The 14,200-nt window shown below is 38.3% G+C and overlaps 1 protein-coding gene across 3 annotated transcripts in view; it reads right to left on the bottom strand.

The window, feature by feature from the left end:
- Positions 1-2,620: 2,620 nt before the first annotated feature.
- The window catches only part of ttc7a (tetratricopeptide repeat domain 7A), a 63,659-nt gene continuing 52,079 nt past the window's right edge, over positions 2,621-14,200 (bottom strand). For 2 of the 3 annotated variants that reach the window (XM_079635274.1, XM_079635275.1), the window contains one exon: positions 2,621-4,369. In XM_079635274.1, the coding sequence (XP_079491400.1) occupies positions 4,151-4,369 (219 nt within the window). In that variant the 3' untranslated portion in view covers positions 2,621-4,150. The remainder of the gene's footprint in view (positions 4,370-14,200) is intronic. The other variant, XR_013800203.1, reaches the window with a different exon arrangement.

Below are 14,200 nucleotides of genomic sequence, written 5' to 3'. Positions count from 1 at the left end.
ATTTAAAAAATAAAAGGTATCATGTTATTTGAGTAATTCTCAGAACATATTTGTGACAGTTAGGCACACATATATATATATATATAAAAAATCACTGTAACTTTATGTGTTTTTGACTAATTTTGTCTAAATCCCAATATCACATTTTGTTATTCCCATCATCCTCAATGGTGATTCTCATTAAACTCTCATTACTGTAATAATAATTTGTACACACACTACTAAATAATTAATATCAAGATAAATAATTACTGCATTATCAGCATAATCAATATATTTTAAAAGACATCTCTTCTGCTCACCCAGGCTGCATTTATTTAAAAACAAAACAAAAACTTAATTTTGTTAAATATTGTGACAATTTAAAATAACTGTTTTCTATTTTAATATATGTTAAAATGTAATTTATTCCTGTGATCAAAGCTGAATTTTCAGCATCATTACTCCAGTCTTCAGTGTCACATGATCCTTCAGAAATCATTCTAATATGCTGATTTGATGCTAAAAAAACATTCAGTTTTATATTATTATTATCCATCTTGAAAACAGTTGTGTACATTTTTGTTCAGGATTCTTTGATGAATAGAAAGTTCAAAAGAACATAATTTATTTGAAATATAATCTTTTGTAACATAAATGTCTTTTGAACAATTGAATTCATCCTTGATGAATAAAAGTATTGATTTATTTCCCCCCAAAATGTATATATTTTTAATAAAATTAAGATTCTTACTGACCCCAAACTTTTGAACGGTACTGTTTAATGTTACAAAAGCTTTCTATTTCTAATAAATGCTGTTCTTTTGAACTTTCTATTAATCAAAGATTAATAGAAATTACTTACATTAAAAATGTAAGTAACTGTTTTCAACATTGATAATAATGAGAAATGTTTCTTGAGCATCAAATCAGCATATTAGAATGATTCATGTTTAGTCCATCTCTGCAAAACAGACTTCAGGGTAGGAGATGGACTTACTGCCCAAAACTCCCGGCCAGATTCTGGAAGATGAATTCTTGAAACAGTGTAAAAGAGGATGTGCTGCTGGTCCTTCAACTCTCAATCTGTCTGTCTTCATGTATTTTACTACACTGCAGCTCCTGATTCTTAAGTGTGGGTCATTTTTTAGGATTCTTTACCTAACCAAAGTCTCTGAGATCCTGACAACTTGCACTTCTGTAGACTACAGGTATGTTGCAGTTCTGGAAAATGGTGGTGTTGGAGATTAAAGGGTTCCTGATGGTTTCACACTTAATTCTTCACATTAGTTCTTAATTCTTTTAACATGGGTCTTTTCTTCTCCACCTGTTTTTGTCTGACCCTGCTGACCCAATGAGCATTTCACTGTCCAATGGTCATGCCTTAACTGCAATTTCAAGTATTGCATCCTTGTCATGGGCATTTTTTTTTTTTTTTAAATAATAATAAGAGTTCAATCTTTTTTGGCTTAAGGTGTTTTTAATTTCCAACCTTCATGAACAATTATATATCACTTATAAATGATTAAATACAAAATGAATAGTAGTTATTCAGATTAATGTGGTTTGGAATTGGAAAATGTTCCTGGAAAAAAAAAATATTATCAGAAAATCAACGTGCCTAATAATTATGCACGGAGTATCTTATTTGTTTTTCATTATGAGTGAAATATGACCATGTGAATACCATTAAACAATATCATCTTGTGAGCATTATTCTTGTATGTTTCGACTTTAATCTTGAAATATTTAGACTTTATTCTTGTCATTTTAGATTTTTTTTAACAGATATTTTTTTACAGCTGCTATAACTGTCAAATATCAAATTGAATATTACCATGCAGCATTTAACACGCAACACATTTAATATTTTTTTAAATCAATAATATTAAGTAATATTGCGTTTATATTTGACAACCTGCAATAACCCAGCCATGCATGAAACACTTTTATAATCTTTTGCAAACAGATTCAACGTGAATGTGTATTTATATCGGTTTGAATTACATATTAATGTTTAGAACAGGAAAAGTATGCCATTGCCCCATTTAGTAAGACCTTGTTCCTGTAGTCAAGCATTTGAATTATGCATCAGCAATAGTTAAAACAGAGAAAGCTCTATAAAACATTATGTGGAAGTGATTCAAAACAATACTATGCCAAAACATGCAGAGAGGCCAGAAAGACCGGTTTCAAACAATAGAAATGGGAGGATAATAGAGATACAATTTCAAGAGCACTTGTTAAAATGTGCCAGGAGAAACAGTGGGCATGTATACTGTAGATGTGTGCAAGTAAACAAGAATCCCACTTATAACACTTACATAACCCAACTCAATGGTCTATGCATTTGTTCAATGCTCTCCCTAATTAACATCTTGATCCCGTCATCAAACAGAACTGGCTAAAATAGCACAGCGCTGTTTTCCATGAGGCTTTAGACCCACGTGCTGAAGATCCAACAGCCTCCCCAGAAACTCAAACAAGGCTCGGCTGCTAGGCAACCGCAGCCGCCCCAGAGAAAGAAGACCAAGGGTTTCTCCACCAACAGCACTGGAAACGTTACATAAGATATTTAAGTGCTGTGGAGCTACAGGACCGAAACTGATAAGGAATGAAAACAACAGAAAAAAATGACCCTGGGATTGCAAAAATCACTCTTTATAAGAAGAACAATCTTTAACCAACATACAGATGATTACCGGGAATATAAATACTAAAAGAATTTAAAATGAACTAAAGAATTCAACAATTTTGTCCCTGAAAAACAAGACTCAGTATCTGAACATGTTGCAGCACATGTGCAAATAAATATTGCAGATAGAAAGAAAATGTTTTATGTGTTCAGTCATTCGTCGTATTGTAGTTATTTGAGAACACGGAAGTCCACACCCACAGCTGTCAAGATAAATAAGAACAATATTGTTGGGATCACTGACAGTCTATCAGAAATCCACCTGACTACAAAGAGTCCAAGCATTTAAAGTTGCAGTCGACAAAAATTGTAGAGTGCTCTTATAGTAAACAAATAATCTGTTGGTGTAGAAGCTAATATTATAGATATAGTTATCCTTAGATATCGTTGTTGGTGTGAACAGGCTTTTAAAGCGATAGTTCACCCAAAAAGGAAAATTAGCCCATCATTTACTCACCCTCAAGCCATCCTAGGTGTATATGACATTCTTCTTTCAGACGAATACAATCAGAGTTATATTAAAAAATGTCCTGGCTCTTCCAAGCCTAATAATGGCAGTGAATGGCTGTTTCTGTTTCGAAGTCCATAAAAGTGCATCTATCCATCATAAAAGTAATCCACGCGGCTCTGACGGGTTAATAAAGGCGTTTGTGTAAGAAAAATATCCATGATCAAAACTAAACTAAAATAACTAGATTCCAGCCAAACGAACATACTGTACGGATTTCACTAAAGTCTAAAGCTCAACTTATGTGAGTAATGCGACGTACTGCTGATATTTCCGCTACGCCATGAGGCACTACACTACTTCTGACGCCATAAGTTGCGTAAGTTGCACATTAGGCGTAAGTAGAATCCGTATGTTCGTTTGGCCGGAAGCTAGAATTTTACTTTGTGTAAGAATTTTTTTTTTCTTATTTAGCATGTTACAAACGCATCAATCCGCTTCAGAAGGCTTTTATTAACCCATCAGAGCCGCGTGGATTACTTTTATGATGGATAGATGCACTTTTATAAACTTCAAAACAGAAATTGCAATTCACTGCCATTATAAAGCTTGGAAGAGCCAGAACATTTTCAATATAACTCAGATAAGTCAGATAGACTTGAGGTTGAGTAAATCATGGGCTAATTTTAATTTTTCAACTATCCCTTTAAGGTCACATTTTCTGTTGCTCTGTGAAATAGCGCAGACGTTTCAATGGGAATTCTCAGTCTGGGATTTTGCGTGACGACAAAAAAGTCCCACATTGAATTTTGTCATATATTTTCATTTGCCACATTGATCAACAGAAAGCTTCATGCATCGCTACTCTATTCACGACGGACCTTGTTTGCTTGTGAAATTTCACTAATGCGATCATGCTCCCTTTCAATCAAGAGCCAAAAGTGCAAAGTTGTTTTGTTATACAGTATGTGTCATTAAAGTGATTAAAAGCCAGCATTGCCTCCACATGTACGAGGGTCATAGATGTGTCAGAGTTCTCGTGGGATGATGGTGAAGGGCCGGATAGGGCAGCTGGACTCCAGCTCCAGTGCGGTGAGGAAGCAGTCGGGAGCCTGTGAGCAGCTTCTGCTCTGTAGCGCCTCCCCTAGGGCACTCCAGGCCTCGTGTGCCGTGTTATGCACTTGTATCGCGTCCCTCAGCATCTTCTCCCCGAGACCCACGCGGCCTGTGCGCACCAACAACTTCCCCTGTGGACAGGAAGCGAGGGAGAGTTACACTGTATTTTTGCAGAACTGTTCATTTTTTTATATATGCTAGATTAAAAATTAAAATGCTTGTTGGCAAGAAAAATATGAGTGTAGGGAGTTTGTGATGGTGTGCTGATGTTATACATTGCTCTATAAATAAAAGTGTTTATTTATAAGGGTATGGGTAGAGTGGAAAGGGGTCAACTTGGAATCAGTACAAAATAGTTGAGTAGACTGATTTAAAAACAGGACAGGCACCAATTATGAGATTCCAGGTGAGGCGGAGTTTATACATTATTTAATTGTTTCCCCATTACAGATTTTGTAACTTTACAAATTACAACCAATAGCACAAATAAATACAATAGAACAAAGATACAGATATGAGAAAGAGAGAGAGAGAGAGAGAGAGAGAGAGAGAGATAGGAGACTATAATGTATAAATAAAATATATGAATCCTATTAAAGCTAAATAAGTTATTCAGTTAAGTTCATATACTGTAAAAAATATCGATGTAGTGTCCGTGACATCACCCGTAAGTTTCTGAAGAGCATTTTTGAAGCCCAAAGTGGGCGGAGCCTGCCATCGCCGAGCGTCACTCTTAAAAAAACGGAAATGGCCAAAAAGGCGGGATTAGCTGAGGTGATGTGACGGCTAACAGACAGCAGACAAACGGCTAGTAGTGACAGCAGAAATGTCACTCAAGTGGCTACGCCCTTAATTATGCAGAACTTTAAGGCTTAATATAATTTAAACGGATGAGTTATATTAACCCCCCTCACAGGTGTCATGAAAATAAGGGTCTATGGGATTGACACTCTTTTGTAGCCTGTCTCTAGTGGCCAGTCGATGAATTGCAGTTTAAGTCACTAGCTTGCAAGTTGGTTTCAAAAGAGAGACAGGAAGGTTGTTGCTTGGTCAAGATCAGATTTTACATTTTTTTTTTGTTCTTTAATTAACATTAATGACACAAGACAGCAGCAGGTATATTAAGCTATACTGTCACTTTAAGATCAAATGCACAGATCCGACACGCATCAGATTTTTTCCCAACTGTTTATGTTCATTAAGACTTTTGGTCCCACTTTATATTAAGTGGCTTTAAGTACGTACTATGTACTTACATCAAGAAATAAGTACAATGTACTTATTGTGTTCATATTTTATTGTAAAACACTTTTGCTGCTATTGAGGTGTGATACGGGTAAGGTTAGGGACAGGTGTGCTGGTATGGTTAAGTTTAAGGGTGGGTTAAGGTATAAGGAAAGGCTCAACAGTGTAATTACAAATGTAATTACATACATTAATTACAGCTGTAATTACATGCAGGTATTAAAAACATATAAGTACAATGTAAAAACATGTATGTACACAATAAGTCCATTGTATCAAATTATTAATTTCAATGTAAGTACATAGTACTTAACGCAGTTAAAACAGGGCTTACGAGGAAACTTGCCAAAACAGGCATTTTGATGTAGCCCAATTTAGGCCCGAGCACCGATGGTGTGAGGACCCTATTGGAATTGCTCCGTTTATTATTATTGTGTGTGTATTCGTCTGTTTAAGAGTGAAGACGCAACAGATAACTCAGTTCGGTAATGACGCAGCTCTCTGTACGTGTGCTATGTGTGTATGCGCACAGAACACAGTGTGAGTGGACCAAATTGAGTTTCTTTAGCGTCTTGCGCTTGAATGGTTTAAAATCATTCAAATTTATGAAGACCGATGTCACGTTCTAATACTGCTTTCTAGTTTTTAAAAAACAAGCAGATTTTTGATACCAAAATCTCCCTCAAAATCTGGGGCTGAATTGAACATCGCACCAATTTTGCAATATGTCGTCTTTTGGTGAGGGGGCAGGATGGGAAAAGCCCCGCTGTGGTGCCAGGCCTGCATTTTAATTTTGTGTAATTCCCAATATCCCATTTTGTTATTCCCACTATTCTCATTGGTGATATTAATTAAAATCTCATTACTGAAAAAACAATCATCTGTACTCTACAGTACTCAATATTTAATATCACGACCTACAGTATAAATACTGGATCATTTAAAAATATACACCTTTTGCATTACAGTGAAACTTTTTATGAGGCATTATGGGTGAAATATGACCATATTTATGTTATCACTGAAAAATGGATTTCCCATGCTAGGTATTAAAATGTCTTAAGTAAATATTATATAAAAAACGTATATATAGATAAACATTGCAGTGTAACACCATATGTTATTTTGATGCATACAAATTATGACATTTTTTTATTGTGTTTGTTTGGTGAAATACAGTGTAGAAAAATGCTTAATATTTTTTTACTAAATTAACATTCAACTAAAATTTACTTCACAATAATTGACTTTTTAATGAAATTATGATTGCTCTGATTTAAAGGCAATTTGGAGGGCAAGCACATAAATATCAAGATATATCAAATATGGTCAATGTTTAAAATATATTTTTCTGAATTTTCAGGACAATATTACAGTTCAAAGAGTAAAGCAAAGTCATGGGTCCAATTCCCAGAGAATGCATGAACTAAAGAATTGTGAAACTTTTTATTTTTGGGTTAAAAGCGTCTGCCAAATACATAAATGTTATTGTAAATTACTGCGCAGTCCTACAAACAATTACCTAATTTGCAGCATAATATTACACATTTAAAATGTACAGTCTTCATTTCCTGGAAAATTAACCAGACATATTGATGATAAATAAGACTTGTTTTGCAAATGTGTACAGTATTATGTACTGTATATTTACTAATGCTTTGGCAACGTGAAGCTATTTCCCCATGCCAACAAAGCTTCTTGAATCTGAAATCTCAATATAATATACATTGTAAATCAATGGTATGAGATGAAAAGTGGGTTTAGAACAACAGTCTATGTGCACAGTGAGTTGGTGGTTATGCCTAGAGTTAAATTGTGTTACTTTTCCCAATCCTGCCAACAACACCATGATTTATATGGCGTTATTTTCCTGTCAAATGTCGAGAGCGCATTATTGTAGCGCGAAAGTACATTCATATAATGCGCGAGCGCGAATCTCTCTGCTCGCGCACGAAATATGATGCGCGAGCGCGAATATCTCTGCTCGCGCGCGGAATATAATGTACCGAGCGCGAATCCCGCGCGCGCGCTCTCAGATACACGCTGCTCTTGTAAGAATTTTCTCTGGGCTCGCTCAGAGAATATGCCTGCACTTAAAACCTGTTCGTGCCATCGCGAATCTCTCCTCTTCGCTTAAAGTAAGCGTGTATGTGCTTAGACTGTGACCCGTGCGTTCGCGCATGCCTAAGTACTCTTCTCTTCCATTTCTTTCTCTCTTTGCTCTTGGCATAAACGCTGTCAAAACGGCAACAACCAATCATAAATAGGCTTCAACGGCTGACCAATGAAAACGTGACATCGTACATGGAATCTTATTGGTTGATATTGAACCGCACATGGAATAAGTTCAATCAAGACAAGCCGAGATGGATCCGCCGAATCGACGAGTTTTATTTGTTTTAATGTTAAATATGTCAAATGTATCTTAGAAATGTCTGGGAAGAGGGCGATTGGATTATTTTACATATAAATGAATGACCTAGACTTTCTATCTGCACAATATGTTTTGTAAAAATTGGTACTCCAGACTCTAAAGTTATCTGAAAGGAAATGTTACAGGGCTGGATTTCCCGAAACCTTCTTTAAATTATTATACCTTAAACTAAAGCTATATCTAACGTTAATACGTGTTTCCCGAAACGTTCTTATTTAAGTATAACTTTATAACATTTTACTAACATTCGTTAGTAAGGTTGGTCTGGACCACTCTTAGCTATAGGATACCTTATCACTGTGATAGGCTATATACGAATATAATTCTGAAGCTGTAGGCTAACACACCCAGTGTTCAATTAGGATTATGGCAAAGAATAAATTATGCAAAGATTCACTGCTAAATTCAAATGTGCTTTTGCACTGAACCAGAGACAAAGGCGCTCAACTCTTGTCATATTTCATACACATATCTATTTTTTTCTATTCTACTAGTAGCTACCTACTTACGTTAGTTACTTACATTCTTAAATGTATATGTATAAATATATTCCTTTGTGTTCAACAGATCTTAAATGTATATGTATAAATATATTCCTTTGTGTTCAACAGATCAAAGAAATTCATACTGGTTTGAAACTACTTGAGTGGGAGTAAATTATGACTTTAATCATTTTAATTTTGGGTTTAATTTTAATTTTTCCCTTTAAGCAACAATAAGGTATAGTTCGGGGAACACGTCTAGAAAAGGTATCTTCATATACCTTTAGAGTCTTATCTTAGATTCCCCCCAAATATTTGTTCAGATTTGAATTTAGCAGTTGATCTCGCTACGTACTTAATGGTTAATAACTGGTGTGATTGCACGAGACAATGTGTTAATTATCAGACGTAAAATATTATTTTTGCCTTTTGGAATCGGCTTTCAAATCTATTTGGCTCAAAAATCTCACTTTCAATGGACATGGCACCTGTAGTGTGAACAATGTGGTTAACAGTCTAGGTCATTTATAGGCCTATGTAAAATAATCCAATCGCCCTCTTCCCAGACATTTCTAAGATACATTTGACATATTTAACATTAAAACAAATAAAACTCGTCGATTCGGCGGATCCATCTCGGCTTGTCTTGATTGAACTTATTCCATGTCCGGTTCAATATCAACCAATAAGATTCCATGTACGATGTCGCGTTTTCATTGGTCAGCCGTTGAAGCCTATTTATGATTGGTTGTTGCCGTTTTGACAGCGTTTATGCCAAGAGCAAAGAGAGAAAGAAATGGAAGAGAAGAGTACTTAGGCATGCGTGAACGCACGGGTCACAGTCTAAGCACATACTTTAAGAGAAGAGGAGAGATTCGCGATGGCACTGAACAGGTTTTAAGTGCAGGCATATTCTCTGAGCGAGCCCAGAGAAAATTCTTACAAGAGCAGCGTGTATCTGAGAGCGCGCGCGCGGGATTCCCGCTCGGTACATTATATTCCGCGCGCGAGCAGAGAGATTCGCGCTCGCGCATCATATTTCGTGCGCGAGCAGAGAGATTCGCGCTCGCGCATTATATTAATGTACTTTCGCGCTACAATAATGCGCTCTCGACATTTGACAGGAAAATAACGCCATAGATTTACCCATTGCAATTACATTTCATCGTCCCCACTCTCAGCACACATGCAGTTGTATTTCTGGGTTGCGGCACATGACTGCTGATTATGCAGGCACTTCAAAAGCACATCAGAGAGAATGACTCCGCTGGGGAGAGAGAAAAGCGAGGCAGGAAATGAGACACGAGTGAAAGAAGCAGCCACAGGCAGGGCATGTTTGGAAAGAATGATCATAACACAGCTGCAGGAATATACAGACTGACAAGCCTGTGGACCAATCACAGCTCGGTAAGAGGCTGTTCTGGTGATTCAGGTGTTTGTGAGTCTTATAGCCGGAGGACTGAACAGCAGAGCACAAGAATGGGGGTTTAAAATATAAACAGATTTGAGGCTAGCACATTGTGGCATAAATTGCCTTATTTTCATATGGATGTAGCAGAGGTGGCACTTGAAGAACTGCTGTAGGGTCACGGCCCTGCATCTGAACTCTGCTAATCCAAAAGGATGCTGATCCGATCCAGCTGGGACCAGCTACGATTACAAGTGTCAGCTACTAGGCAGACAATACGCACACAGTGTACAAACAATGCTTGTGTTTGCAAGCAGACAACCCTAACATAGACAAACCATTGATTCATGTACAAACACAACTAGAATTACAGAAAAACACAAAGCCAGAACATTTACACATCATATTCTTGCTGTTCCTCTTGTAAGGCTGATCAATTAATCAAAATAAAATTGAAATTGCGATATGGCTTAGCATAATTAACAAAACTTTAATGCTAAAAAATGTGTATGAAATAAATGAGTCGCGCATTTCAGAGCAAAGCAAGGCACTGTTTCCACAGCTCTTGATCCGGTGTTTGCTCCACACAAACTCATCTCTACATCTGCTCTGAGGATGACCTGATTATTGCTTTGTTGCAGGTCAGCAGACTTGATTTTGCAGGACCATGTGGGACATGGTAGAGCAATAACTTATTATTATGTTATATTCATTTGATTTAATCTCACTCTCATTAACCATTTCAGTCGTATCTGACTCTTGGTGATTCTATGGCCATCTCTTGCCATACGAGACTGACCATGAATTTTCTTGGCAATGGGGTAGGTTGCCAGGTCTTTCCCCAACCCTCTCTATTCCAGGGATTGAGACACACACACACACACACACATTCACAACTATGGTCACTCGAGTATAGCCAATTCACCATACTGTGTGTTTTTGGATTGTGGGGTAAAGTGAAATAGGAGCACCAGGAGGAAACCCACGAAGACAAGGCATGCAAACTCCACACAGAAAAGACTCTTGGCTCAGCCGGGACTCGAACAGGGGACCATCAACAGTGCTAGCCACTGTGCAGCATATTATGTACATATTATATTGGTGTATGTTCAATGTAAAGCCTATTTGCAGTGATGTTGGATGATAATGTTCTTTATAAAAACTTGAGTGATACAACACACTACCAATTCTGTGAAAATATGATGAATTGAATATAATTTTATTTAAGCAGTGAATAGGTTGTGTTACTTTATAAGATTGCATGCATTTTTTTACTGGAGTAGCATCTTGTAGATGTGGCAGTTGTGGCCAAATGCTTAGAGATTCTGACTTGTAACCCCGAAGGTCGCAGGTTCGATTCTCAATACCGGCAGAGTATTGAACGACTGAGGATGCCCTTGAGCGAGGCACTTAACCCCCAATTGCTCCCTGGGCGCCGCAGTGAATGACGCTGAGTTTGGGTCGCTTATAACATGCATTTGGGAATGCAATATGCGCCGTCCATTACATCAGATTTGTAATGAAAACATATATAAACGTGTTGTCAACAAAGGAGGAGCTCTCTACAGTTTTTCGCCAAAATAAAAGCTAGACGATGAAAATAAAGATATTAAAACACATTTTATTACCGTAATTTTACATTAAAATAAAACCAAATGTATAGTACAAGTTTTTTTGCAAACTTTAGCCAGGCTTGGATGAAGGGATGCCCTGTACTTTCTACAGTTGTTAATGACTGTCTTCACTGTGTTTCATGGTATATCTAATGCCTTGGACATTTTTTTGTAGCCCTGGCTTGAGTTTGGGAGTGAATAAACAGGCTTACCAAGTGGTTCTCAAAATATAAAATACAATAAAAAGCATCCAGGCAGGCCGAATTCAACATGTTACATGGGTGACTTGAATGTACTTAATGAGCAAAGCAACATCAGCTTGTGAAACCGTAAAGCTCACTCTGCCTCGACTGATTAAAATGCATGCCACATCTCGTGTGAAACAGCCTTAACACTGGTTCTATGTCTCATTATCAGATATCTTGCACCGTATGATACAATTGCCTGGTTGCTAGGCATCCCATAAAGGCCTGAGAAGGAGTGAAGTGTTATAAATAATGTATTTGCATTATCTAATCAACTGACAGGGCAATGGTAGGGAGCCAGAAAGAAGACAGAGAGAGAGAAAGAGTGAGGGAGAAAGCAATAGAAACAGAGAAAGGACCCAGAGATTCAAAGAAGGCAGATGTATAGGCAGAAAGAGAAAATTATGAGGTGCTGAGTCACAGTGCTCAGTGTGCTTAAACTCATATGACACGAGAACAGAGACTTCCGAGACACCGTGTTTGACTCACATCAGCTGATAGCCCTAAATGAAAAAAGACCCATCCAGATGCCCCAAGTAATATAAAATAATAAAATATGTCCCCCACAGAAACAGATTAATATATGCTGTATTGTATTGTAAAAAGCGCTATATAAATAAATCTGACTTGACTTGACTGTAAGTGTAAGCTTTCATGATGGCAACGCTAATTTTTCAGTTACGCCAGTCCTCAACGTCACATTCAGATATCAGTATTGTGCTGATTTGGTGCTCAAACAGTTATTATGATTAATGTTGAAAACTGTTGTGCTGATTCATATTTCTGTAAAAAAAGTGATTCACACTTTTAAGTGACACGAAAAGTGTACGTATTTTTCATGATTCATTGATGAATAGAAAGTTAAAGGGATACTTCACCGATTAGCATTAAGCTTTGTATCAGTAGAAAACCTGTAGTATTTTCGAATGACCATGCTTACCCCGTCATGTCCCCCTGAGACGAGAGATTTATGTATTTTTTGTCTAGAAAAAATCTTCCTATGACGCAAAAAAAAAGAGAGTATTTTCTGACCTGAGGCTAAAATCTACAGCCAGTAGAAGGAGCTAGTTCCGCATGTTTTCAATCCGCCCATAGTGGTGGGATCTCACTCACAGAATGTACAAACAGTGTCAGCCATCTTTTTTTTTAAGCTAAGCTAACAGGCTCTTGCTCTGTGGAGAAAGCTGAGTAGTAGGGATGACCATACGTCCTCTTTTTCCCGGACATTTCCGGCCGGGATTGCCCGGGCTCTTCCTCCCGACCACCAAGCAGGTCTCGCTCCTCCGCTGCACCCGCGACTCGTAACGAGCCTCCGCTGCACCTGCACGAGCCGCAACACAGCGAGGAACAGCCGCGGACGATGGAGGAACCAGAGTGACAGTGGGCCCTATCTTGCACCCTGCGCAATTGACTTTGAACACCGACGCATGTATCATTCCTATTTTGCACCCGCGCACAGCGGACTTTTCCCTCCACAGACGCACGTCGGTAAATTAGGGAAGGAACTTGCGCTCACGGGGGCGGTTCAGCGCAAAGAGGAGGCGTGTTCCGGCGCAAAACTCCCCTGGTGATATTTTCCAGTTTTAGAAAGCAATTGCGCCACTGACCAGGAAAAAAACAGTCTAAAAACAGTGGCGCGTTGCGCGTTCGTGATATGGTATTTTAAGGGCGCGTGCTTGGCCATAATGTAGTGTGTTAACGCGCATCCACTTTGATTCTCTAATAATTATAAACAGACGCAGCAGTTTTCATTTTTGCAAATCATACATTATTACAAGGAAAAATATTAACACACGAGGGAAATCATTGTTGTGTCCGTGAAGATGTGAAAAAGATCTATCTAGATTTTTTTCTAAAAATCTAGATTAGGCTACACATTTACCCAAATTATACGCCTGTTTAACCGAAGCTGGGCGTGGTTCAGCAAAGTCTGCAGCGGGAGAGAGAGACAGGAGACGAGCAGTGCATAAGTAGTGAAAAATGACAAACACCTGTGTCTTGTTGCAGTAATTGGCGTGGAGAAACCAGATAAAGCCACCGGGAAATAGGAAGCTGGCAGAGAGACTGGACTGGAGACTCGTGCGAATATCTGAAGACTAACTACCATTGCAAACGGAGATGCTGATTGCTTTGATCTAAAGCAAATACTGTTGATGCGTTTGTTTTATCGAAAGAGTCAAATAAACGCACTTAAGTCTCAATAAGCTGACCCTGTCTTCTTCCTTCCTTACTCATTACATTATCACACTGGTGCAGAAACCCGGGAAGGAAGAAGAAAAACCGCCGTCGTCATGACCATGCCGCGCCCACTCAGATGCCCTTAACGAAAATGGGGCACGTGAGGATGACCCGGAGGCTTTCATTGCTCTCTTTGAGGAGAACCACGGAGGCATGTGAGTGGCCACAAGCCTACTGGCTGGTGCGTATCATCCAGCCGCTTTCGGGAGAGGCGCAAGTGGCAGGCAAGTGGCAGCCCAGCAGCTGCCGGTCCAGAACCTCCTGCTCTATGAAGACTTGAAGCGAGCCATCCTACAG

The sequence above is a fragment of the Phoxinus phoxinus genome (genome assembly GCF_949152265.1).
Source record: "Phoxinus phoxinus genome assembly, chromosome: 14".
Taxonomy (NCBI): domain Eukaryota; kingdom Metazoa; phylum Chordata; class Actinopteri; order Cypriniformes; family Leuciscidae; genus Phoxinus; species Phoxinus phoxinus.
The sequence above is the reverse complement of the archived record's forward strand: the minus strand, read 5'-3'. Positions and strand labels throughout refer to the sequence as shown.